We start from the raw sequence: 26316 nt of genomic DNA, 5'->3' as shown, positions 1-26316 counted from the left end.
TGCTATTGAGGGACCTGCTCAGTTTTCAAATCACTTTGAGAGGCCTAAATAAAAGGAGCCGGCGCCAGAAGCTTGACGTACTATTATTGCATTTTGCGGGAACGCACCTCCCGCCATGCAGTAATAGTACGTCAAATGTCGGGAAGGGGTTAATGTTAACACAGGATCTCCTAGAAAACGCATAAGTAGCAGCCTGAAACGCAGGGACAAGATGTCGGGTGATCCAAGCCATTTATGCACACCTTCCCACATCCCTTTCAGCAAGGGCGAGAGTCCATGTCTCACGTGACGCCAACTCTCCCATGCTCCCAGCATGGGAGAGGGAGGTGCGGAGGCGGCATAAATAGCAGCCGGGACTGCCGGGCATCTCGTCCCCAAGCTTCGGGCTGCTAGTTAAGTCTTTCTATACGAGTCAACATTAAAAACAACCAGTGCTGGGATCAGAATTAAGAAAAGTGGAGGTGAGTATATGGTAGTTTGTTTCCCTTTAATACTGCCACAATAAAAGCACCTGGAGACACAGCAGAAAGCTACAGGTAAAAAAACCATGTGAAAACAAGAGATCTGGAATTTCTTGAAGAAAAAGGTACATTCAAAGCCGACCTGAACTTTCTCCCGCTCTGCGTTCAGGCTGTCCTGCAGCTCGGCAAGGTCCTTCTCCATATGCTCTATGCGCTGGCGGTATCGCAAGCATTCAACTTGTGCAACTTCAAATCTTGTCACTGCAATTTCTTTTTCCCGTCTTACAAATCTGCAGGTAGTAATCCAAACGATGATTATCAGATGGGCATATGTTACAACCACAGGAAAAGAAAATTATACTAATGCAATATAAAAAATAAAGTATAGCCCTTTCCAATGTTATTGTGGACTATTTGCTGCTAGACAATGTACACGTTCACGCAGAAAAGCTTATACTCTGCATGTCCTATTCTTGTCCATGATTCCATGTCCATTTAAATCAGTAAAAAAATATAAGGGATATGTTTCATGGATCATTTTCACAGATCCAAGAATGGACATTGTCATGTGAATAAAGCCTTAATTGCTTGTATTCAAGTAAAATAAAACATTTCACTAATGTACCTGAGAATTTCCAGAACTTGCTCTTGGGACTTTCCTTCTTCACTTAATGACACATTAAGAGCTCCTTCTTGAACAGATGTCACCATCTTCTTGCTGAGGTTCTCTATCTGGTCATGTAATAGTCTGTTTTGCTTCTCCAAATCTTCACATCGAGAAAGATTCTTGGAAACCTCATCCTATTGTTACATAAAGGTATTTGGGGTCAGCTACAGGTGAAGCATTATGTAACAGCATGGTGTAAAGGAATCTAGAGCAATGAAAATGCATGTACAATTGGTTTGTATTAGGCAATCAGTTACAGTGATAGCTGGGACACTTAAAGGATCACATACATGCTGTCATACACAAAACGAAAAACATGATCTAGTAAAAATTCACTTATTGGCCAATACGTTGCAGTATCTTCGTATATTGCATCAGTGATCTAAAATACATTCCTAAATATGTTCAGTATCCCCACATCCAACAAAATCTGACCAAATAAAGCGACCAAAAAGCCAATGGTAGCAAAAACAACATCATGTGCTAAAAAAATAGCACCCCATACTGCTCCATACACCAAATTATGAAAACAATTTTAGCATCAGCTTTAAAAATGTAAATATTTCAACGAAAAAAAAAAAAAAAAAGCTGTCGTCATCTTTTAACAAACTAGCTACACTTTAGCGTCCCAAAAAAAAAAAAAAAACAGGGAGGTGTTGATGTGTCATTTGGACTGTGCAATGAAAGTCAGAAAATTAATACCAAGAAAAAAGGAAACACCAAGTTATTTTTTTTTCTCGTCACTTGCAGTGCATTTGGAATTTCTCCCCTTTCCAGTACATTCAATGGAAAACTTAATACCTAGGAAGAACAATTTTTCCCATAGGTAACAGAAACCGTAACATGAAAAAGCTATGCCTTATAGAAGACAGGGTGAAAAACAAGAAAAGCCAAGGTTATTAATGGGGTGAAAGCTCCAAGCAAACTCAAGCACTTTGAACAACTCACAGCTGCCCAAGTAGGGACTCTATTCTTTTGAGAATTTGTTGCCAGATGGGACTACAATATTCAAGTATGAGAAAAATGCAAGGGGAAATACTCAGGAATACGTTCAGGAATAGATATTGGAAGAATTATAAGGCTCAGTTGGTGCTTATACTGGCAAGCAAACTGACATGAGCTCCATCCCAAGGTTCATTACCTTTAGTATACGTTCCCGCTCTTCCCATGATGCCTTACACTCCCGCAGCTCAGCTTCTGCCTTCTGGGCCACTTCCTGGGTCTTCTGGCGGGCAGCAGCAGCATTAGTTAGTTGTTCTTTAGCTGTCTGAAGAGCTTCCACATCCGCAGCATGCAACATTAACTCACGTTCATACTTGTTCTGTGCTTCAGCAGCAATTCGTGCCTATTAAGCGATAAGAGAAAGTTATTAAAATTGTTTTAATACACACTTCAAGCGATCCATAAGAGCCAGAACTCACTTGCTCTTGGCAGTCTTGCTTGGCCTTCTGCTCATTGTTTGCAGCAGTACTCGCTCTTTGAAGAGCTGATTGGGCTTCCCCTTGCAAAGTGGAAAGGCTTTGTCTGAGCTGTGAAATCTGATAAGAGAGAAAGACATACAATGGATATCCAAAATCCTCAACATGTCACTGGTACAGGACAGTTAAACTGAATGCCAAAATAGACATTTGGTATATAAAAAAACTTGGACAAAATTAATTTTATATTGGGATTTTGACGAATCTTGCTGGCTATACATTTTCATCTCTATATTTAACTTGTCCACCAAGTTATAAAGGCTAATTGAGCTTATATCTAGTCAGATGCCAGATCAAGAGTAAGTCAAATCCCCATAAAAGCATCAACCTTCTGTAAAGGTTCTGTAAAAAATTTACACAGTCACCACTATGTCTCCAGCCTTTGTGATAAACAGATAAAGGCAACACAAGGATATTCCAAGCTATTAAATCTATTACCACGAGAAAGAAATACACCAGAGAGCTACCTGTTGCTCCATGTTCTCCACAGCTTTGTGTTTTTCATCTCTAAGCTCTTGTTTCTCCTTTTCTGCTTCCATCATCTTCTTTTCAAGCTGTGCTTGATACTCCGCTGCTTCCTTCATTCGCAGTTCTATGGTTTTACTTGCCTCCTCAGTTACCTTTGAAATATTTAATCACATTAGTTCTACATAAATGACCATTTTTAAGAATAATTTTTTATAATACAAATCTAAGGCACCACTACTGGCTCAAAGGTTGGACTTATGCTATGAAGTGTATCAGTAGAAATATATAGCAGAGGACAATGACAACCCTCTGCTATAATCTACCAAGAACTAGCGTTGAGCCCCCCGAGCTGTGGCAAAGTTGCCAGCGGCAGAGTACTGGCATTTAGAGGAGGATCATGGATAGGCAATGACGGTCCCCAAAATGGAGCAGTACTGCAAGCATGCCAGTTACCACCTGTCTAATTGGTCATTCGTAGTTGGGGTTTGGCTGAACCAGAATGTATTTTTTAACGATTTTTTACAATACCAAAAACCCACCATTTTAATAGAGCATTTAAAAAAAAGTACCTGCTTCTCCTTGTTGAGGGATTCTTCCAAGGCAAGTACAACCTCTCTGTATTGCTCTACATTACTAGTGGCAGTTTTCATCCGCTCTTTTAGGTCACTCACTGACTCTTCAGATTGTCTCAGCTTATTTTTTATCTCTTCTATATCTTCCACTTTGTATTCTGCATCTACAAAAAACAGCAATTATTTACATTTTAGGACAGAGAAGTTTTTTCTGAGACATCAAACATCTGCTATTTAGCACTGGTTATTACCTTTGCCAGAAGTCAACTGGCTTGAGCGGGAGGCCAACTGTGCTTCAAAATTTCCAAGTGTTTGTTTCAACATAGAGATTTCTTTATTTGAATTTTTCAAAAGTTCCTTTGTGCTATTGTGAAGGTTTACTTCGGATTCATACTGTCTTTTAAGGTCCAAAATCTGAATCTGCAAAATAATAATTTAGTGTTTAAGAGATGCAAATAAATAAATACTAGCATAAGAGTGGTCCACTTACATCTTGATTTTTACCAATGATGTGTTTCTGTTCAACTTCATGCTCCAATTTCTTCTTAACTTGGGTTAACTCTAGCTCCAGCTTTTCTATTTGGTTGGTATATCTGTGTCTTATTTCAGCATCAGACCTTTCTAGAGTTACCTAAAAAGTATATCCAAAAACAACATTAGAAGAGAGGAACAATATTATTCTCAGCGGCAGGTTTATAATATAGCCACTTTTAATTGGATGCTGTGCTTTGTCACAGGGGCAAAAAAGTAAGAAAAGCAATAAAATAATTAACCTGGATAGTCTGCAGATTTGTTAGAAGTAGGTTTTGACCTCTCTGTTCAACAAGCAAAGAATCTCTCTCTTGGGTAAGTCTGTTCTCTGTCACTTTCAAAAGTTCCTTTTCCCGCTTTAGGTTTTCTGCTCTTACCTTAAAGAAAAGCAAAAATAGTGAAAGAAGTACACAAATATGGATACACTCCATTAATAGCAACTCCAGTACAGACTGACTGAAATACATGATTATACTAAGACGATCTGTGTATGCAACCATCTGCAAAGTGAACACAATTTGGAAAAATCTCACCACGTTGTACAAAATTGAAACAATGAAAATTTTACATTGTTAACATGCCCATATTTTCTGAAGATCTTTGTATAGTTCTACACACACTGTACCCAAAATCCATACGCTGTGGAAAGCTTACTTCTGCAATGGCCAGTTTTTCATTGACTGCTCTCAAATCTTGGGTCATTGTGTTAATAATCTGTTCCTGTTTCTGAGTTGTGGCAGAAAGTTTTTGTGATTTCTCCTGTAAAGATGTAATTTCTCGACGGTATCCTTCCACATTATCCTGTAACATTTCATATCTATTGAAGACAAAAAAGGCATTAAGAGTTAATGAAGGACATTTGTTAAAGCCGTTTACCACAAGGTAGAAGGCTGTAAACGAATGAATTTTGTGGGATACTATTAAAATTGGCCCCATTTATAATTGCGACTGGCATGCAAGTGCCCATCTTATCAACACTGGTCATTTATTAGTCTACCCATAGCAGACCATTTCATAATGCAATGTCTACAGTGTGCCCCTGCCTGTATCCGGCTACGGTGGGTGCACATTGTCAACAGTCTCCATGTAACAAAAAAAGGCCAATGGTGATGGGCGACACCATACTGGGCTAAAAATTTAGTATAAAATGTTTATAAACTCCTTTATTTTCGAAGAGAGGAGCCAGTGGTAACAAACCCGATTGGCATATCAGGGTCTAGGTAAAAGGGTAGGATATTACCGTTTTGAAGCAAACTCTAGCTGCGTGGAGATTTTTGCATTTTGGGAACGGAGCTCAGTAACTTGATCCTGCAATTTCTCATTTTGCTCATTAAGCATCCTGTCATTCTCTGCTTTTTCTTTCCGATAATTTTCAAACACTTCTTTAAGCTTCAAGGAAAAAGTTAATACAAAGACATTGTTAAAGGGCATTGTTCTTTCAAAGCCTATTAAAATTTAACATTTATTACGCTTACTTTAAAAGAAAACCTACTACGGACGAATCTACCATCGGAAGTAGCTCTGATGGTAGATTCTACCTGCTTGCCTCTGCCCAAATCAATAATTTAAGAATCCTGGAACCTAACTAAACTGGTTTAAAAAAAAACCTTAATTAGCATATTACTAAAATAAACTGCACAGGCTACTGGGGCGTGTACTAGCCTTAAAGGGAACCCGTCACCAGGGACCTCATTTTCACTAAAGACAGGTTGCAGAAGCCCATCACACCTGCATTGCAAATATGCCTTTCTGTGCCTTTACATTACAATATAACATTGTGTGGTATAACTTGCCCTGCACTCTGACATAATCCGCTGTAGTCCCAGGAGTTGGGCTTCAAAACACAAGTGACTTGTCTGTGCGGCAGACTGCTCAGCTCTTGGCCCCCACCTTTGTGCTCATGTACAGCTCCTCCCTCCTGCTTCTTCAGAGGTCACAGCCTGGTGACACAAGTGACATCAGTGGGGGAGGGAGGAGCTTACAGGCGCACAGAGCTGAGGAGTGGGAGCACAGACAAGTCACAGGTTTTTTAAATGCATCCAAACCAAAGCCAAACCCCTGAGACTACACAAGAGTATTCTCTCAGGGTGCACAGCAAGTTATAACACACAATTATATTGCTAGGCAAATGCTTAGAGAAAGCCAAAAGGCATATGTGCAATGCAAGTATGTTGGGCTTCTGTAACCGGTCTTTCGTGAAAATGAGGTCCCTGGTGACAGAATCCTTTTAACTCCCATTGCCTGGCCAGTACATGAACCACTAGCATCTGCAGTTAATTTACATTTTTTTTTTTTTTTTTAACAAGTTGGGTTAGGTTCCAGAATTAAAGGGAACCTGTCACCACATTCACAAATACAGCTAGTGGCAGGTTCCCATACAGCCCTAGTAACTGACACCCTGTTAGCTAAAATGGTTTCCCTCAGATTCCCATGTATTCAATTTTACCTGGTGTCCAAGCAGATTTATAGCGAGTTGAGGTGGGCGTGGCCTCCTCAGGCTGAACTCATGTGACCAGGGTGACAGCGCAGGTCCTTTAGCCTTTTAACATTAGCAAGCTATACACCAAGAATTTATTTCATGAAATCACAGCAGCCCGCATGGAGAGTAGAAGCAGGCTTCTGTGATCAGATATGTGCATGGAGTACAGTTTGCCAAAGTTAAGAGTCTAAAAGACCTGTGATGAGGACACCCTGGTCACATGCCATTAAGCCCGCCTCTCAACTCGCTCTAAAGATATAGATACCATGCAAGTTTATAAATCTGAATATATGGGGATATATGGGAAACCATTTTTAGCTAAAAGAGGTGGGCAGATAGTTACTGGCTCTGATGCTGATTAGGACAGAGATAGGCAGGAGGTATTTACCACCACATCTACTTCTATTGGCAGATTCCTCATGGTAGGTTTCCTTTAAAGAAGCAGCCTTAACACAGCTTTCAATAAACTTTTCTGACATCAATAGTACAATGTCTAGTGGCTCAGCAGGGAGTAGTGTATCTAATTGTTACAAGATTTGTATAATAGTTGGTATAGCGCCGTGTGCTGGAGAGGAGGTGACCCCTCCTCCCTCCATAGAGAATAGCGGCACACGGCCGCACACTCGTGAAAAGATAGAGCATCTTTTTGCAGTGTGCGGCCCGGATCGGTGCCACACATGTGTGGCACCGTATCCCGGCCGTGCCGCTTTTGCTGTCTATGGGGACGTACAAGCGACCGCAAATTACGTCCCCTCAGACGGCCATGTGAGGAAGCCCTAAAACACACTTCAGGTACCTGCAGAATCACACACACATCTGCTGTAGCTCAGACTGCTCTTCCCCTCTGCAGACACAGAACTCCTGTGTTTACACTGCTGACCTGACCTGCCGACCTTCCGGTCTGCCCGATGCTTTGCATGTCCTCCTTCCCAGGCTGGCAAAGAGGTGCTGTATCTCCCTCTTTTGCAGGCTCTGCTTGTATGTGCTTGAGCTCCATCCTTGTGATCAGCAGCTCGTCCCTTCCTCCCCCACTCTCCCTCAGCCAGCGATATATCCCGGGTCATTTATCTTCCAAGACCCTGCTGACATAGCTGCCCGGCTCCCTCAGACATGCTCCATCAGGTGTGCTTTTTATACTAACTTGAAATTAAGCTGAGCAAGGCTTTTTCAGCACATAAATTGTGCTAAAAAACTCAGCTTACACAGTACCTGTTTGAGTGCAGCTTTAGCTTCCATAGCCTCAGATGAATCAGAGATCAAAACTGCAGGAGCTGGAGTGGATGTAAGCTGAGATGCTCCAGGAGATTTCCTCGGGGTTGAGGTAATAGATGCTTCATCTAAAAGAAGATTGAAACAAAGTTATATACTTGGAGCATAGTATCAGACCGACTATGAAAACTTGTGCACAGACCCCTAGCGTAATGTCTTACCAGCAGCTGGCAATGTGACTCCAGTTGTCTGAGCCAATAGTATACGATACATGTCTCGCTGACGTGCAACAGACTCTACTATGTGCATCTGATGCTGCCGGTTTTCACGAAGCTGCTCCAACTCAGAAAGAGCCTGGTCAAGCTCTCGCTTCAAATCAAAAAGCCTGGTGAAAGAATAATATTGCATTTACCAATAATATTTTGTATTTGATATAACTACAAGTTAGATTACAGAATCTTATTGTGCGCTAAATGAATCATGCTGCGTGACAAATCTGGAGTTTTTTTAAGAAAAAAAACTCTTAAACAATGCTTTGAAAGTAGCATGTTATAGAGTACTTATTTTACATATTGCCTGTAGCATTTATTAAACAGCACTGCTGGCTGTCGTTTTTGTGCTACAATATAATTCAGAACACAAGAACTATCCACTTGTAAATGGATCATACCACTTTGTAAGCATTAATATGGTCATCATTAAAGCAAAATTTTCACTAGAATCGTCACTTTTAGCTGGTGTCAGGTATCAATAACCTGTGCTATTCAGATTTTTTTAAATGCCTTTACTGAAATGATTCAGAACACTTACAGTTTATAATAGTATATTTTTCATAAAGTGGATCGCTGGGAATGGGGCATCTGCAGCCTAAGTCAGTCTCCTCTGCTCCACTCATACAGCTCCTTCCCCACTTCCCGTCATGTATATGCAGCAGACAGTGGGAGGGAGGGGGATGGTGCAGAGGAGAAGAATAATGCATGAAGAGGTGCAGGCACACAAATTGATGGAGCTACCCCCTTCTAGGACGCACCACACACTGCTGGCAATAAGCCATGTAACAAATAATGAACTAGTGAAATAATTTAGAATGCTGAACAATGAGTTCAGCATTAACAACCAGCTAAAAAGGACATTCCAGTTGACCAGAATAATGTCAACATTCATGATCTTACTGTGCAGCAGAAGCTTCTTGCTCTTCTTTTTCCTTAGCATCACCAAGTTCTCTCAATGCAACTAGAAGCTTCTGGTTCTGCTCCTGAAGTTCATCAACGTTTCGGAAGGTGACCAAATGCTGGGTTATCACCTCAGAAGAGCTGCTGATATTAGCAGAGCTGACATCGTCATCTCTATGCACATGGTTACCTCTCGCCTCTTCAAGTTCTATCAAAAGAACTCTAACCTTAAAAATATGAACATTTAAAAATGGTGACAAAATGTATTTTTCGGACACTTGGGTGCACTTTTCTTTCTCCACATCAATCTTCTGGTGCATATAAGAGTTAGAAGCAGTTTTTCACTCCAAAACGTGCCTAGTTAACAGGGGTTTCCCATGAAAGAAAATTATCAATTATAAATCCCCTAGTGATATAAACACAATAAAGATAATTTCTAACCCTTTTATTCACAATTTTACTTAGCAGACAGATTATGATCCATCTAGTTCTGTGATCCAACAGTGTGGTTATATTATCAGGGGTGTTTATATACACTTTCATTTAGCTTCTGACACAAAGATAAGAGATCAGAGATGAGATCCATGAGATGCCCATTACACACAATGACATCTCTCCTACATCTCTGCTATTCCACAACACACTAGACCCCAGATAAAGAACTTAATCTCTCTGTAGATCAGTGATGGCTAACCTATGACACGCGTGTCAGCGCTGACACGCGTAGCCATTTTCACTGACACACGGCTGCCTGAGAGTTAAGTTTCATCCTATAATGTGTGATTTGCACATAGTAATAGATGATTGGGAATATCCCCATATACTGCCATAATGTAGTATGGCAGTACATGGTAGGATCAGACAACCTACGGTTAAAGTACCCTAGAAGTTAAATAGTATACATATTTGTTATTTAAACTATAAATATCACAAAATTATGTTTTTTGTCAAGGTGACACACCACCCAAGTCATGCTCGGTTTTTAGGTTGCCAATCACTGCTGTAGATTGTAGTTCTCATTAAGCTGCAAGTAGAATGTCAGGGTCTGTCAGTGTGAGCACTGTCCTGGACTGCAGGGGGACAAGGCTAGAGTGCAGGGAACAGAGGGCAAGAGCGTGAGAGCGAAAGAAATCCAAGTAACAGGGTTGTGTCTAGGGGAACTGCAATTGTGTAAACTAGGACTGATCGAGACAGGTTGGACTTATCAGAAATAGATCTGATAGTAGATTCCTTCTGCCAGTCTCTGCCCTAATCTGTCATTTAATAATCCTGGAACCTAACCTAGCTTGTTAAATTATGTTTTAGTAATAGAAGGTTAGGTTCCAGGATTAAATTACAGATTAGGGCAGAAGCAGCCGGAGGTGCATTTGCATAGTTAATGCAATTTTACTAGGAAACCGTGCGATTCTAAGGGTATGGTCAGACGTAGCGTTTACCGCATACATTTAAAAACGCATTTCAACAGCTGAAGAGTGATTTGCCTAATTAAACAGCTTGCGTTTATAAAGTGCATACGTTAACAATGCGTTAACTATTGTGTTTTGTAAACGCAAGTGTTAACAGCTGTTATCTTCAGCTATTCCAATGCGTTTTAAACGCATGCGGTAAACTCGACGTGTGAACGCACCCTAAAGCATGAAAAAAACCGTTATCGCTCTTCGAGATGGGACGAGGAGGAGAGTATAAACATCTATATCAGGTTATTTGATGGTAGATGTCCTTTATGGGGTTAATTCCTTTAGCACGGGTTTAGGGGGAAACTGGGAGGCCCAACAATTCATGGTCAGCATGTTATAAAACCTCTACCTGTTGAGAAAGATCTTTCACTTGTAGCTCCAGCCGCTGATTTTCGTTTTCAAGCACTGTGGAAAGTTTGTTGGCCTTATCAGTTTCATTTTGGAAACGCTGCATTTCCTGAAGGTAAAAAAGAATATTAGAAATAAATAGAGAAATATAAATAGAGAAATGGGGGGGGGGTTAAATTGATAATATACATACCTTCATAGCTTGCTCAAGTTTAGAAGACAGGCTTGACACAGTTTTCTGCATCCTCTCATATTCTTCTCTCTGACGTTTGAGAATGGGAGCTTTAGCCTCTACCTCTTTCACTATATCATCCAAGTACTTTGTTATTCTTTTATTTTCCTGCTTTTCTATTAATAGTTGATCTTGAGTTTCCACATAAGCATTATAGAGCTAAAAAAAACACAAAACAAAACTCACAATTTCAATGATATTCCAATTGAAAAACACTGGCACAAAAAGAAACCTACTACAATAAAGGGGAACAATGCAAAATGTCATTTATGCTGTATTTACCACATAAGGTGTTAATCTACAGACCCCAAGCAGGGTATGGCGTTTCCATATGGGCTGCAGAAGTGCCACTATCAAGATAGGGCTCCACAGTTTACAAGATATGGTGGATGCCAAGGCATTTTCTCAATCATTAGCTCCTAAAAAGTTTAAAGTATTAAGCAGTAGAAAACATTTCTTATGCACGACAGACTGAATCTCACACACAGGCAGTGGTTTGTACAGACGTCTGTGTTAGACTGGTGGGTTTCCGACAGGGATTTATAGTCGGGTGTATGTGGAGTGTTTCCTTCTGACGTGAGAATCAGCCGTGTGTGTGAGAAATTAATTCACTGCTTGGAAACATGGAATTTGATTACCTTATATACTTGAGTATAAGCCTAGTTTTTCAGCACAAAAAATGTGCTGAAAAACCCAAACTCGGCTTATACTCGAGTCAAAAAAAATAAATAAATCAAAACTCGTAGCACCCGTAGATCTTCTGTGCAATCCATTCCGGTATTGTTGTGCTGCACGGCTGGCAAGGCTACATACACAGGGGCAGGGGCTGGCAAAGCTACATACACAGGGGCAGGGGCTGGCAAAGCTACATACACAGGGGCAGGGGCTGGCAAAGCTACATACACAGGGGCAGGGGCTGGCAAAGCTACATACACAGGGGCAGGGGCTGGCAAAGCTACATACACAGGGGCAGGGGCTGGCAAAGCTACATACACAGGGGCAGGGGCTGTGACCAATGCATTTCCCACCCTCGGCTTATACTCGAGTCAATAAGTTTTCCCAGTTTTTTGTGGTAAAATTAGGGGCCTCGGCTTACACTCGGGTCGGCTTATACGGTATATGTTTTGGGTACTATAGGAAAGGTGATAATACGTCACCCTTCGGGTGATGCCACACATGGAGTTTTTGGTCCGTTATTAAGCATGCATTTTCAGTCCGTTTATAAACGCATCCTACCACCCCCACTGGATGTAAGAAGCCAAACACATGGAAAACTGTCCAAAACAGATGAGTTTTGAAAAACTGATGAATTTTTAAACAGACTATAAATACATGCTTAAAAACTGACCAAAAACGCCATGTGTGGCATCACCGGCAGGGTGCATTCACTAGTGGTGTTAACACATGCTTTTTTGAAAAGCAATACAGCTGAGGAGATTTGTTGCATTGCTTTTCAAAATGCAATGTTAACGCCATGAATGAATACACCCTGAGAGATCAGACAATTTTTTTTCTGGCAAAGCATTTCTAGTTGTACAAGACAGGTGTGGATTAAGACTGGCCCCTGGTCTGTATGAATATTATAGCCCCTACACATCTGGAATTCACTTCCTATATATGGTACTAGAATCAAGCTTCATCATGAATGCAATCTGCTGTTTAAGGAACTTTGGAGGGCCATTAAAATCATGAAATGGCTTGCGTGCAAGCATCTTGAGAGCAGAAACAGAAGTACGAGGATTTCACGGGTAAAGATCTTTCTCAGTATAAAATTTGGTGGGTTGTTTGGGTTGCCATGGGACCCTCCGAGATGGTTTGGGCCCTTGGAGCAAGTAGTGACTTCTAATATAGGTGGTTTAGGCATTGGCCAAGTGCCAACCTTTTTTTTTTTTTTTTTTTTTTTTAAAGTATGGCACACTGATGCCATAATAGATAAGTGTTTAAAGGGAACCTACCACCACAAATCTACCTATAAAGGTAGATTGGGTGGTAGGTGGATCAATGGGACGTGAGGAGAGCCCTTTTAAGGGCTAATCCTCACGTCCCTGCACTTTTTTAATAACTTTAATTTGGTATTTATTCAAATTTACTTATGCGGCTACCGGGGCGTGGAGTAGCCGCATATGAGATTACACGAGGCGGCTACTCCACGCCCCGGTAGCCATTTTACCACTCCTACTCACCCATCTTCGGCGCGCAGCTCCGTGTAGCTGCGCGCCCTTGTCCGGCGATCCTGCCGTCTGCGCATGCGCAGAAGAGCAGGCCCGCGCCGGTTTCGGAGTTGTGACCGCGCAGGCGCGGGCCTGCTCTTCTGCGCATGCGCAGACGGCAGGATCGCCGGACGAGGGCGCGCAGCTACGCGGAGCTGCGCGCCGAAGATGGGTGAGTAGGAGGGGTAAAATGGCTACCGGGGCGTGGAGTAGCCGCCTCATGTAATCTCATATGCGGCTACTCCACGCCCCGGTAGCCGCATAAGTAAATTTGAATAAATACCAAATTAAAGTTATTAAAAAAGTGCAGGGACGTGAGGATTAGCCCTTAAAAGGGCTCTCCTCACGTCCCATTGATCCACCTACCACCCAATCTACCTTTATAGGTAGATTTGTGGTGGTAGGTGCCCTTTAAGGCTATTTTAAGGAACTGTTAGATCCATTAAGTGTTTTTTTTTTTTACTGAACACCACAAATATAATTCATGAGAATCACTGAAAACCGGCTGCCAGACAAACAGATAGATTAAGAGAAACGGATGTTAACATCAGTTTCTCATAGTTGACAATTGGCTTGGTTGTGGGCATTGAGGCCAAAGTCAGGGACAGACTGGTCTGAATCACTGAACAATAATTAACAAGATTCAGTTTTAAAACTTGCAGCAGAACTCTGCATCAACTGCAGGTTTGTAACTGAATATGGATTACATTTTGTATACATCCTTTGGCCCAGGCCTCATGACCACACTATTCTCAGGGACTGTCGCAGGCTGCACACCAAAGCTCCTCAGTCTCCTCTTTAGTGCCTGTAATGCACAAACTGTAAGGCAGAGTGGGCTGTCCTTATTGCCTGGCAGGTACACGGAAAGTCTCTGCAAGTGTCATAGAAGCTTGTACAGGCATTAATTCGACCTCCAGTTACCTCAGTCAGTTTCATTCCTGGTTTCACAACTTTTGCGACAGCAGCAGCTGTTGGGGACATTGCAGTCAATTCTTCTTCACTCAGCAAAACACCTAAATGAGAAGAAGATGCTTTAAGTGAAATGGAAAATGCCATTGATCTTAAGATGAAGAATCCTTTATTAGTCCCACAGTGGGGAAATTAATATTAGGAATAAACAAACAAAGAAGACAGGTTTTTTCCGTTTGGGCCTTGTTAATCAAACGTAGTTCAACCGTTTTACAAGGCTGTGTGGTCATTCTGATTATGAAGCTGCAATTGTCTACAATCTATGACAACGATTTCAAGGAAACTGAAGTAACATTCCGTAAACTGGGTCCCCCCCCCCCCATCCCCATCTACCTTTTCGCTTGGTAGATGAAAGCAAGTCATTTGCATTCTCCAGTTCTTTCTCCAGTTTACCAATTCTTTCACCAAGATCTTTCTCAATTTGACATTTGGCCGCTTCCATTTCTGCCAACTGATCCTGCAGAGTTGAGTAATCTATGAAGATTGGAAGGGGAAAAAAATAAAAACGGGAATGTTCGAGCAAATGCTTTGATGGACCACCACCGAAGAAAAATAGCAGCAATTATACAAACTTACTATCGCCACTCTCTCTCAGGAGTTTATGCAATTCCTCTACAGCCCGCGTCATATCCACATTTTTTGCCTCCGAGTCCTCAGCAGCGCTCTGAAAAACATGCAGTAATAGGGGTTAATCCTATGTTAATGGAGCTTTAAAGGAAACCTACCACTATGAATCTACCTTAATAGGTGGTAGGTGCATCTATTGTATGAAAGGATTGCCCTATTTCAGTGCCCTGTATATTTTAATCTTTGTGTTAATATGTAAATTTATCAAAGAGGCTACTGGGGCATGGAAAAGCTGGAGATTAGGCCACACGGTGCAGCTACTTCACGCCCCAGAAACCAGTTTGATGCGGCTACCCAGACATATTCAGCATGCAACTACGCACATTCATCTACGAGCAGTAGCTTCGGCACACAGACCGCAAAGCCGATGGCCTGCGTTCTGCACAGAACTCTGGCTTCATGGTCGAGTGTGCAAGGCTCCTTGAAGCTGCATGCTCAAGATGCCCAGGTAGGAGAATAAAGGTGGCTACTGGGGCATGGAGTAGTCTTTTGCCATGTAACCTCAGCTCCGACTACTCCACACCCCAGAAGCCTCTTTGGTACATTTACATAATAACACAATTAAAGATTCAAGAACATCTACCACCAGGATGAAGGATTGTAAGCCAAGCACACTGACATACTGATGTGTGCCCCTCTGACAGTATCTATTCTTTAAGCTTCTTATGCCCTTGTTAAGAAAAATGGCTTTACAAATTATGCAAATGAGACGGTGGGACTCCTGGTCCCATTAACACATTGTAGGTCCTGCTCCGGTTCTGACAATTCTTCCCGTTTATGGGACCCCAAGGGAAGCTACAATGATCATCCAATTTTTTTCTATTTTCTGCTTTATTGGTTTCCTCAGGGTGCTGATATGAATGAAAGCTGTGACAGCAGGGAGTATAAACCACAAATTAAATTTCTGTGCTGGCACTTTGCGATAAATAAGTGGGTCTTGGTTGTAGTTTGGGCTCTAAAAGGTTCAACATCACTGCCCTAGGGGGTCTGATCTGTGGTATTCTATATACTAAAATACTGCTGTATGCAGGTGGCGGGAGATATTTCATGGAAACGTAATGTTATCTCGGCATGTTATCACAGTAGGTTCGCGTCTCAAAATGCATTCTGTACCTCACAGTAAATAGAAAGGGATTTGTACAGAAACTCGCAGATATATGAATATTTGTTAGATAGCACAGGGATGTTTTACCTTGTAGAGGTTGCAGAGTTTAATATTTGCTTTAAGTTCATTATGAAATTTTTCTTCTACACTTGTCTGCTGTTCTTTTGCCTGTAAATAGAAAATATAAAGCTTAAAATATATGTGTTACAATTTTGGAAATTAAAAGTTCAACCAATAATTCAATATAGACTTCATCCATTAGGCAAAGCCCTCTATGTAACAAAGGTCATCTATGCTAACTTCTACTTGCCTCTTTTAGTTTATTCATTAGATCTTCAGCTTGTTTTTGGAGATTTTCATTGCTTGCTTTCAGACTTTTCACCTGTTCGTCTAGGCGAGTGACCTAGCAAGGTAAAGACAAACATTTCAACTGCTAAAAAAAAAAATATTGCAAGACATGAACAAGGGTAAAGAAAGACCCTTCAAAATCAAATTCCCCTGTAACAATAACATGACAGTCACCTCATCTTTTTTGGTTTCCAGTGATCCTTTTAGTTCTAAAATTTCATTTCCTTTCAGTCTTTGAACAGATAAAAGTTCATCAGTTTTTGATCGCAATTCATTATTCAGCCAGTCGTTTTGGGTTTGCAGAAGCTCCTTTTCTTGTTCCAAACGCTTCTCCCGATACTAATGAAAAGGATAAAAGGATGATGAGATGAGAACACTACTCAATCTGCCGCACTGTATTAGGCAAATGCACAATGAGCAAAAGTCCAGACACCTGTGGAAAATTTGGTCGTTGCACAGCATGGGCAGTCAAACACAAACTTGTAAAAAGCTACAGCACTGACAGAATTGGGTTTCCAATTAAATTGTTATAGTAGAATATTCAACAAAAACTGAACCACAAAAAAAACATATGGCCCACATTTATTAAAGTGCTTGTGTAAGTTCTTTATTTTAAACGGTTTTAACAATGTGTAAACTGCTTGCAGCTTAGAGGGTCTGCTCCAGTTGTGTGTCGCGGCTGCATGGTGTCAGTCACCAAAAGGCGCTTTTTAGTGCTTAGTCGGAGACATGTGCCACAATTCTGCAGAATGCAGGAAGAAAAAAAAAAAAAAAAAAGGCACACAGAGCAGTGAGGGGGGTGTCAGATTCATTAAGTGCACCACAATTCATCAATATTGCGCCCCCCGCACATAGTATTTACTCTTGCCAAATTTTACTGGAAACCCAAGTCTTGAAGTGCTGGAGCTTTTTACAAACGCACAATGGGAGTAGAGTAGAGCCGATTCTACTCAATTTCTTACTGTGGCTTTCCCCGATGCCCCATAGAAAGAAATAGGACCCCAACAGAGACCTAGTCTGTATCCATAGAATAGGGTAAAAGTTTCAATATTGAGAAAACCAAAGTAAGCACGAAACAAAAAAAAAAAAAAAGTTGCCATTCATAATCCCAGTCACAACTGCCAAACAAATATACAGGCGGTCCCCTACTTAAGAACACTCGACTTACATACGACCCCAAGTTACAAACGGACCTCTGGATATTGGTAATTTATTGTACTTTAGTCCTAGGCTACAATAAACAGCTGTAACAGTTATCAGATGTGTCTGTAATGAAGCTTTAGTGTTAATATTGATTGTGAGGAAGCCGCAATCCGAGGCGATACGCGTGAGGCGTCCTTTTCCGACCCTGTCTCTCCCTTCACTGTCCGGACCTGATGGTAACTTATCATTTTCACAGCAGCGTATTCATTGTTAGGAGCTATTCGCTCCCTCTGCTTGGGTGTTTATGCAGAGTTTCATCTCTTATGCATGTTAGGGGTGCAGATTATTCCTGGACATTCATTAACAGGCTCTTATCTTGTGCCGATTTGTTGCACGCTTCATCCAGTCTGACAGGTTGCTTGTTATCTGAGTGCCCAGCATAGCCATTACTTACCAGCTGCTTTTTGTGTAGTATTCACATTATCCATTGCACTTGCATGGGTTCCTGACAGTGCCTTGAGCAGGGTTGCCTTGGGGTGAGTTTGTTGGCATTATCAGGTGCCACTGTCCCCCCTCTGTCCATACTTGTGTGAGGGGTACAGCTGGGCTGTATCCCCCTCCCCTTTTAGATGTTTTTAATCATTTGTGTCCGACCTGTGTGTCGTTTTTGTATATATTGTTTCATTTGTTAATAAAGATTACTCATTTTGGCTATTACACACATGTTCTTGTGTATTTTCTAATTGGTTGCTTTTCCATGTGTGTAGCTCCTTATATTTAGTTACTTGGTGCCACGTTCCCACCACCCCTTGATATTGATTCTTATGACAACCCAACATTTTTACAATCCAATTGTCACAGAGACCAAAAAAGTTCTGTCTGGGATTACACCCAAAAAAGTTAGCTTGTTAAAGTAGAGGGTAAAAAGGTCTTGTAGAGGTTAAATAACTTCAGTGCCTTACTCTGCATATAAAGATCAAGGTCAGTATTCCAAAACTTACTCTGATAGACACTTCAGAGGACTGCAATTCATCTAGTTTTAACTGTAGATCAACCTTTGCAGCACTGGCATCTTTCAGTTTTTCATTAAGACGTTTTATGTCATCTGAAAGAAGAAGAAAAACAAATTCTTTTGGGAAAGTTTCCATGTAAGAGGTGCTTAGACATATAATAGTTAAATTAATGGCATTTCTTAATGTTGAACTATATTATCATAAGGGTTCCCCTGTGGAACATATCAATAGATAGCACAGGAATTTGTGACCGTTTTATAACTAGGTCTGTAACCTGCATGGTTTAAAGGGGTTGTCCCATCATAGGCCCTATTCATAGGATAGTGCACGTCTTGCTGATCGGTGGGGTTTTCAGTGATGTGACCCCAACAGATAACTAGAATAGGGGTCCGATGTAGTCCAGTCACACCACGAGATGACAAGAGCAAGTGGCAACACTAGGCTCTCTCAGTCAGCTCCATGTAGAGAAATGGGTCAGCCCCCACATGTGTGACCAGCAGCTCAGGGCATCTTAGGGTGAAACGGGAGCACATCGTTCTCGTGATCTATTGGGGTCCCATCACCAAAACCCCTACTGATCAGCAAGTTGGGCTTTATCGTGTGCCTTTTCATATGAGCTTCATCATTTATCATTTGTGATCCACACAGCAATCATTGAATATAATGGGTTAACATCCAATGTCTTTCTTCAGACATGCATTTTTCACACACATCCTCGTACCACTCTTTTGCAAGAAACAAATTGCACTGACACAATTTTTTCAATAATCCATTGCAGAAGACAAATCATTTAATTTCCTCACCATTAATATGTTCCAGCTCTTGCGTTCGGCGCTCATTAGTGCGCACTAGTTCTCTCTTCTCCGCTTCAACAGCATCTTTGGCTCTTGTTAACTGACTCTGGAAATATGCAAATGGAAAAATGGCATTCCAAAAAATAATGGATTTACATGATAGAAGATTATCAACACTTCAATCAAGAACACGTTACTAAAAATACTGGAGTGCAAATCAAGTTTTTGCCATTTGTTTAATATACATACAAATGGGTCTAATTATTTAACAAAACAGGATGAAGTAACTGCTGAGGATGGTCTGTTACATTAAATTGCTAGATTAAAATGTTAAGATCCGCTTCTTGAAAATGTTATTTTCCCCAGGGTCAGTATACAATTTTTTTTTTTTTTTTTTTTTTTGCTTCACCTGCTGTGGCCCCTCATGTTTTTTTTTTTTTTTAAATAAGATTCATTAAAAGCCCCCTTCAAGGGTATCACAGGAGGCAGGTTGTTCCAGAAATGTTTTAAACTGCTCCCACCCCCCCTTAGATATCTGCCATCAGAGGAAAGTTGGGACTAAATATGCAATGAATAGCATTGGTCTCAGATTGACTTTACTTTAAAGGTTATGTCCAGCAACATCTGCTGCAGTTCTGAATAAGTGAAAATTGCTAAACCAACCTGTAAGGCCACAAGGCGGACATTGGAGGTTTCAAGATCTTTAACTTTCTCATTCAATTCATTTTGTTCTTCACCTGCAATAACAAAAGTTTGGGTGCGTAGCATCTAAATACATAGTGATCATAATAAAAGTGAATTCAATTCAAATTATTTCCTGTATAGCGTAGACAGTGTAGTCTGAATTATTTACAGATGTTGCACATCCTATTAAAGCTGACAATATCGTGAGCGCAGAGAATTTTGTCGCATGTGAACACGGCTGGGTGTTGATGGGAATGCTCGCTGTTCTTAGTATAGAAGATCTGTACACGGTTGTGGTGGCCTGGAAGAGTTCTGTAAATTGATACACATTTACTTGAACAGAAATGGGCATGAATTACCTTAGTCCACATCAGTGTATAGATCATTGGGGCTGTGGAATCTTCTAAGTATATGTCATCAACAGTAAACTGAAATGCCCCTTTATATTATTATTATTTTTTTTTTTTTAAATATTCACAAACAGCAGTGCTTTCTGCTTTTCTGACGTCACCAACATCGAGGAGATGGATCAGGATCGCCAAGTTTATGTTAAAAAGTGTTGAAAAGTTATTATTATAGGAAAAGATACTGGTAAAAAAAGGCAGTGTCCCTGTGTTTCTAGGCAAAACTTAACCGGATTCATTTGGCGCGTCGAGACCCGGTGCATGGAGAGGGCTGAGCCCTCTCCATAGCCGGTAAGTCTTTGTTGCATGCAAAGACTTAGCGGTATCACCCGTAATAGGTGCTAGCACAAATCGCAGGAGTTTTCCCGCAGATAGTCGCCGGTGAAGCTGCCGTCGGCTTCAAATACATGGAGGCGCCCATGCATGACGTCATCGGGGAGCAGAAGTCCGTTCCCATGACAGCCTCGAGTCTTCCGAAGAGGAAAGGAGGAAAATCCCCATATACTGCCATACTGTAGTATGGCAGTATATGATAGGATCGATCAGACAACCTAGTGTAAAAGTACCGTAGGGAATCTATATAAAAAAAATAAATAAATAAAAATTGTAAAAAGTAAAAAATATAAAAACCTAAAAATTCATATAACCCCTTTCCCTAGAACTGATCTAAAAATAAATAAACAGTAAAAATCAAAAACATTAGATACCGCCACATCTGAAAATGCCCAAAGCGCCCAAAATCAAAAATGGACCTTTTTTTTTGCCAAACTCAGCAAGCACAGCTGACACACAGGAATCCAAGTGAGAATTACAGGGTCACGTCTAGGGGCAACCGAAATAGTGTACATCAGGGCTAATAGAGACAGGTTGGATTATATTTGTGAAATACTGCATTTTTGTTAATAACAATGAAATAGAGACTTATTTTGTTATAATGAGCACATATAAGAAACTGGTTTTTGTGGGAATAGCCCTTTGAGGGTTTATTCTTTTTTTACTATTTTGCAGACCTCTAGGGTACTTTTTCCCTGGGGTGTCTGATCGATCCTACCATATACTGCCACACTACAAATTACCAATATGTGGGGATTTTTTATATGCTCTCAACAGACCTTCAGAAACGAAAGATGCCAGGTTGTTATGGCGACAGATGTACATCACAGGGAGCAAGTAACACCGCCAAAGAGGTGGCGCCCATGTGACGCTGGCACATAAAGAATTAACTCCCACAGTCAGTACTAGAATCAATTGTGGGTGTTAACACAGGGTGTTTGCTGCATTATGTAGTAAACAACTGTAAGCCCGCTCCATACACTGTCCGCCCACGTACAATTCCTCCGTTTTCAGCAAGGGTTTAATAGGACACCAAAACTGTGTTTCAAAGTGCCAGTGTTCAGGAGATATTACTAAAGCACAAAATAGTATATGAAAAGCCATGTGGCAGTTGTAAAGGGGATAACCCTCTATACATAGCAAAGCTACAGTAAGGAAACAGACACATACATGCAGCAAATAACATATACATACATTTCTTATTGAGCTGCTCCCTTAGGCTCTGACAATCCTGGGATTCGGATATAAGACGTTCTTGACTTTGCGCCAGGCGCTTCTCAATTTCGAAGTATTGTTGGTCTAAAAGGAGACAAGAGTTCATGAAAATAAAGAGAGGGGCATTAAGAGTAGTAGACAGAAAAGTGATCAGTCCTGTTAGACCATCATTGTCACCAGTAGTATAGGGTCACTTCAGGACTTTGTAACACCATAACTACACTAACAGAAATATTATACATTTACCCAACCGCATAACATCTGTAGCTTGAATCAGGGTCACGACTTACAGTCCAACCAACACTTTGAACCCATTTGACCCTTCCTGCTGGGGGTAGATATGCATTGACGAAAGACAGGTAGAAATTACTACCATCTGTAAGCTTGAGATGGTTCTATTGTTACTATTCACTGGAACATATCACATGCTTATCCCTAGCTGCAGAGGGCAGGTTACAAGGCTTCACATAAGGACAGTTACACCTACCGTGTAGATTAGCAGAGTCTGGGGACGGAGGCCGTGCAAGTTATTATGGCCTCCACCGAAATACTTTTTAGAAAAAGTGCAGTCTACTACAATTTTTCTGTTTTACTTTTGGATTTGCATTGGGAAGTTTAAATGTGATGGTACAAGTCTATGGACACGTTCAGCATCTACAAAGGGATCATTCCTGGTGCACACGCTGCTCCACAAAATGAGACGTGACCGCAGACTTAGGCGTCTCAGTAACGTGGACAGAAACGATTCAGAATGCTGACAAAGGCATTTATAAAATCAGCATAACATAACCTAGCCGAACCGGTTACCAGCTAAAAATTACATTTCTGGCCACAGGTTAGCTTTAGGTTTATGGGGGCTGTACAGCCTTTGAGTAATTTCAGTTACAGAAAGGATGGACAGGAAGACATGCCGCAAGTGTGAACGGGAAACATGCGCAGGCACTGTTACATATAAACCAGGGATACTACAGCCGCATGTGTAGGGTACCGTTCACACTTTGCAGCGGTTCTCACTGGGTTCAGAAAGTAGCAGAGCGCAAGGCGCCTCCAGCATGTGTGCGTACCGCAGTCCACTCGGAACTTCTCGTGCCGGCACTTCATCTGTTCGATCTCGCTCTGCTGGTCGGCCAGGAAGCGCTCCAGCTTCCCCTGCACGGCCTTGGGCAGCTTGGTGAGCTCTCCCTTCTCCAGCACTTGCTGCAGAACAGCCGCCATGTTATCAGACGCAGACTCTCCTGCCCACACGGCTCACAAATGCCGCCGATCGATGCCCTAAGCGCTGCTGGGAATAATACGCTTTATCGAAACTCTCACTTATGGAGCGACGGCATGACGTATAAAAGCAGCGACCTCCCCTGCAGCGCAAGGCCTCTTGGTAATTGTAGTTTAGGAGTGACTTCTCCTCATTAGCCGTCCTCTGTCAGGGTGGCGTGGCGGCCATGTTTCTGTAGACCAGGGTTATAGTGCTGGACGGAATGTAATTCGCAAACATGGCACACACTGGTAAGACCTAGGAGGATTTTGGGCTCAGGGACACGTGGTGTGCCGTGAAGTTGTCACAAAGCTGATTGGCTATCTGATTGCTGAAGTCCACTCAGCACTGGTAAAGCAAGGCAGTCGTGCAGTAAGTAGCTTCATCCTAATAAGATGTGTGTAGATTTGTACCGTGTAATGGAGAGCAGAAGATGACTGAAGAAATCAGGCGATACCTTTGTGAGGCTATCTGAGTATATTTGATGGTGAGCTTTCGAGAATACTAGTTCTCTTCGTCAGGCATGATGTTAAGCATGAAACAGAAAATTCACAGGATTTTATACACTTAAGGCTGCATTCACACTACAGTATGGGGGACGTATATATGGCCAACGTATATGCGGCCAATATAGGTCCCCCATACACTTCTATGGGCTTGCGGCGCCCTACGGGAGCGGTACGGTGCAGCACACGTGCGGCACCGTACCGCTCCGTAGCCCGGAAAAAATAGGACATGTCCTATCTTTTCCCGTATTACGGCGCCGCGGCCATACATCGCTATGGAGAGGGGCGGGGATGAGCCCCTCTCCCCGCGCTGCCGTGTCTACCGTTCTGTACCCCGTGAAAAGATAGGACATGTCCTATCTTTTCTCAGCATGCGGCGCCATACGCCAGCGCTCACCCCTTCTCCCCAGCGCCGACGTGTGCCCACCGTGCTACGGTACGGCGGGGAGTGGCAGTGTGATTGTGCCCTGAAAACCTGTGAGGCATGACAAGAGAGCTCTGGATGCACCTCACAGGTTTTTAATGTGATTATTGCCGTCCTGTCATGAATAAGAAGTATTTAACCCTTCCAGGACCTATGACGAAAATTCACCTGGACGTGCATTTTCGTCATCCATTTAAATGGTCACCGTGTGTAAACACACGGTGACAACACTGTGACATTGGCTGTCATAGATAGCCGAGTGTCACAGGCATCGGTCCAGGGACCAATCACAGCGCTCCCTTTCCGGCGACCGCTATGACGTCACACCGATCAATCATAGCTGTATACTGTGAGAGGAGGCTGAGCGTTGTTACAGTGTGCCCCACAGAGTTCGAATAACCCCTTAGTGTGCCTCCTCATACTCCCAAGTTCTTCCAATTACATTGTCAGACCTGATCCTGTTACTGAATAACATTTAGATTTCTTCTGTTATTGATTACATTAGTGTCCAGTAATACCGTGATTGCTCCTGTCAGTGACCTGCGTCCGTATAGTGTCCAGTAATACCGTGATTGCTCCTGTCAGTGACCAGCGTCCATATAGTGTCCATTGATACCGTGATTGCTCCGGTCAGTGACCAGCGTCCGTATAGTGTCCAATAATTCAGTGATTGCTCCTGTCAGTGACCTGCATCCGTATAGTGTCCAGTGATACTGTGATTGCTCTTGTCAGTGACCAGCGTCCGTATAGTGTCCAATAATACCGTGATTGCTCCTGTCAGTGACCAGCGTCCATATAGTGTCCATTGATACCGTGATTGCTCCTGTCAGTGACCAGCGTCCGTATATTGTCCAATAATACCGTGATTGCTCCTGTCAGTGACCAGCGTCCATATAGTGTCCAATAATACCATGATTGGTCCTGTCAGTAACCAGCGTCAATATAATGTCCAGTGATACCGTGATTGCTCCTGTCAGTGACCAGCGTCCGTATAGTGTCCAATAATACCGTGATTGCTCCTGTCAGTAACCAGCGTCAATATAATGTCCAGTGATACCGTGATTGCTCCTGTCAGTGACCTGCGTCCGTATAGTGTCCAGTGATACCGTGATTGCTCCTGTCAGTGACCAGCGTCAATATAATGTCCAGTGATACCGTGATTGCTCCTGTCAGTGACCAGCGTCCGTATAGTGTCCAATAATACCGTGATTGCTCCTGTCAGTGACCAGCGTCCATATAGTGTCCAATAATACCATGATTGGTCCTGTCAGTAACCAGCGTCAATATAATGTCCAGTGATACTGTGATTGCTCCTGTCAGTGACCAGCGTCCATATAGTGTCCAGTGATACCGTGATTGCTCCTGTCAGTAACCAGCGTCAATATAATGTCCAGTGATACCGTGATTGCTCCTGTCAGTGACCAGCGTCCGTATAGTGTCCAATAATACCGTGATTGCTCCTGTCAGTAACCAGCGTCCATATAGTGTCCAGTGATACCGTGATTGCTCCTGTCAGTGATTAGCGTCCGTATAGTGTCCAGTGATACCGTGATTGCTCCTGTCAGTGACCAGCGTCCGTATAGTGTCCAATAATACCGTGATTGCTCCTGTCAGTGACCAGCGTCCATATAGTGTCCAATAATACCATGATTGGTCCTGTCAGTAACCAGCGTCCATATAGTGTCCAGTAATAATACCGTGATTGCTCCTGTCAGTAACCAGCGTCAATATAATGTCCAGTGATACCGTGATTGCTCCTGTCAGCGACCAGCGTCCATATAGTGTCCAGTCATAGCGTGATTGCTCCTGTCAGCACAGCGATGTCCAGAACAGTGTTTGTACTATTGGATTTTTGCAATTTTCCTGCAAATGTTTTAGGGTGCCACAGTGTACTTAAAGAGCCCCTGAAGTACCGTATTTTCTGGACTATAAGGCGCACAAAAAATCCTTTGATTTTCTCAGAAATCAAAGGTGCCCCTTATAGTCCAGTGCGCCTTATAGATGTACCGTACTGACAGACAACAGCTGCCTTAAACTGTGCACAGGTCTGCCACCTGCTGGTCATTCCTCCTTATAATCAGGTGCGCCTTATAGTCCGAAAAATACTGTAACAGTACAATAGAAAACCCCCAAAGATGTCACCGTTTCGGAAACTGGACCCCTCAAAAGATTTATCTGGGGCTGTGGTGAGCAATTTAACCCCCAACATGCTGGA

The 26316-nt window shown here is 42.1% G+C and overlaps 2 protein-coding genes across 3 annotated transcripts in view; one reads left to right on the top strand and one right to left on the bottom strand.

Moving 5' to 3' along the window:
- The window catches only part of TPR (translocated promoter region, nuclear basket protein), a 43662-nt gene extending 20406 nt beyond the window's left edge, over positions 1 to 23256 (bottom strand). Inside the window, exons 1-27 of the mRNA XM_072126733.1 lie at positions 22984 to 23256; positions 21899 to 22003; positions 19947 to 20020; positions 19293 to 19389; positions 18478 to 18581; positions 16508 to 16672; positions 16296 to 16388; positions 16073 to 16153; positions 14830 to 14917; positions 14587 to 14727; positions 14206 to 14297; positions 11036 to 11233; positions 10844 to 10951; positions 9038 to 9264; positions 8087 to 8250; positions 7866 to 7993; positions 5418 to 5566; positions 4832 to 4994; positions 4420 to 4554; positions 4137 to 4277; positions 3898 to 4066; positions 3644 to 3810; positions 3074 to 3226; positions 2550 to 2666; positions 2270 to 2473; positions 1087 to 1262; positions 604 to 751 (exon numbers count right to left, since the gene is read on the bottom strand). Of these exons, the coding sequence (XP_071982834.1) occupies positions 604 to 751; positions 1087 to 1262; positions 2270 to 2473; positions 2550 to 2666; positions 3074 to 3226; positions 3644 to 3810; positions 3898 to 4066; positions 4137 to 4277; positions 4420 to 4554; positions 4832 to 4994; positions 5418 to 5566; positions 7866 to 7993; positions 8087 to 8250; positions 9038 to 9264; positions 10844 to 10951; positions 11036 to 11233; positions 14206 to 14297; positions 14587 to 14727; positions 14830 to 14917; positions 16073 to 16153; positions 16296 to 16388; positions 16508 to 16672; positions 18478 to 18581; positions 19293 to 19389; positions 19947 to 20020; positions 21899 to 22003; positions 22984 to 23134 (3738 nt within the window). The 5' untranslated portion in view covers positions 23135 to 23256. The remainder of the gene's footprint in view (positions 1 to 603; positions 752 to 1086; positions 1263 to 2269; positions 2474 to 2549; positions 2667 to 3073; positions 3227 to 3643; positions 3811 to 3897; positions 4067 to 4136; positions 4278 to 4419; positions 4555 to 4831; positions 4995 to 5417; positions 5567 to 7865; positions 7994 to 8086; positions 8251 to 9037; positions 9265 to 10843; positions 10952 to 11035; positions 11234 to 14205; positions 14298 to 14586; positions 14728 to 14829; positions 14918 to 16072; positions 16154 to 16295; positions 16389 to 16507; positions 16673 to 18477; positions 18582 to 19292; positions 19390 to 19946; positions 20021 to 21898; positions 22004 to 22983) is intronic.
- A 138-nt stretch (positions 23257 to 23394) lies between these two features.
- Positions 23395 to 26316, top strand: part of ODR4 (odr-4 GPCR localization factor homolog) — a 76391-nt gene continuing 73469 nt past the window's right edge. The window contains exon 1 of one of the 2 annotated variants that reach the window (XM_072126735.1): positions 23395 to 23543. The gene's annotated coding sequence lies outside the window, so the exon portion shown is untranslated. Of the gene's footprint in view, positions 23659 to 26316 lie in introns of both variants that reach the window. The other variant, XM_072126734.1, reaches the window with a different exon arrangement.

The sequence above is a fragment of the Engystomops pustulosus genome, chromosome 10 (genome assembly GCF_040894005.1).
Source record: "Engystomops pustulosus chromosome 10, aEngPut4.maternal, whole genome shotgun sequence".
NCBI lineage: Eukaryota > Metazoa > Chordata > Amphibia > Anura > Leptodactylidae > Engystomops > Engystomops pustulosus.
This window is presented reverse-complemented; position numbering and strand designations above follow the sequence as displayed.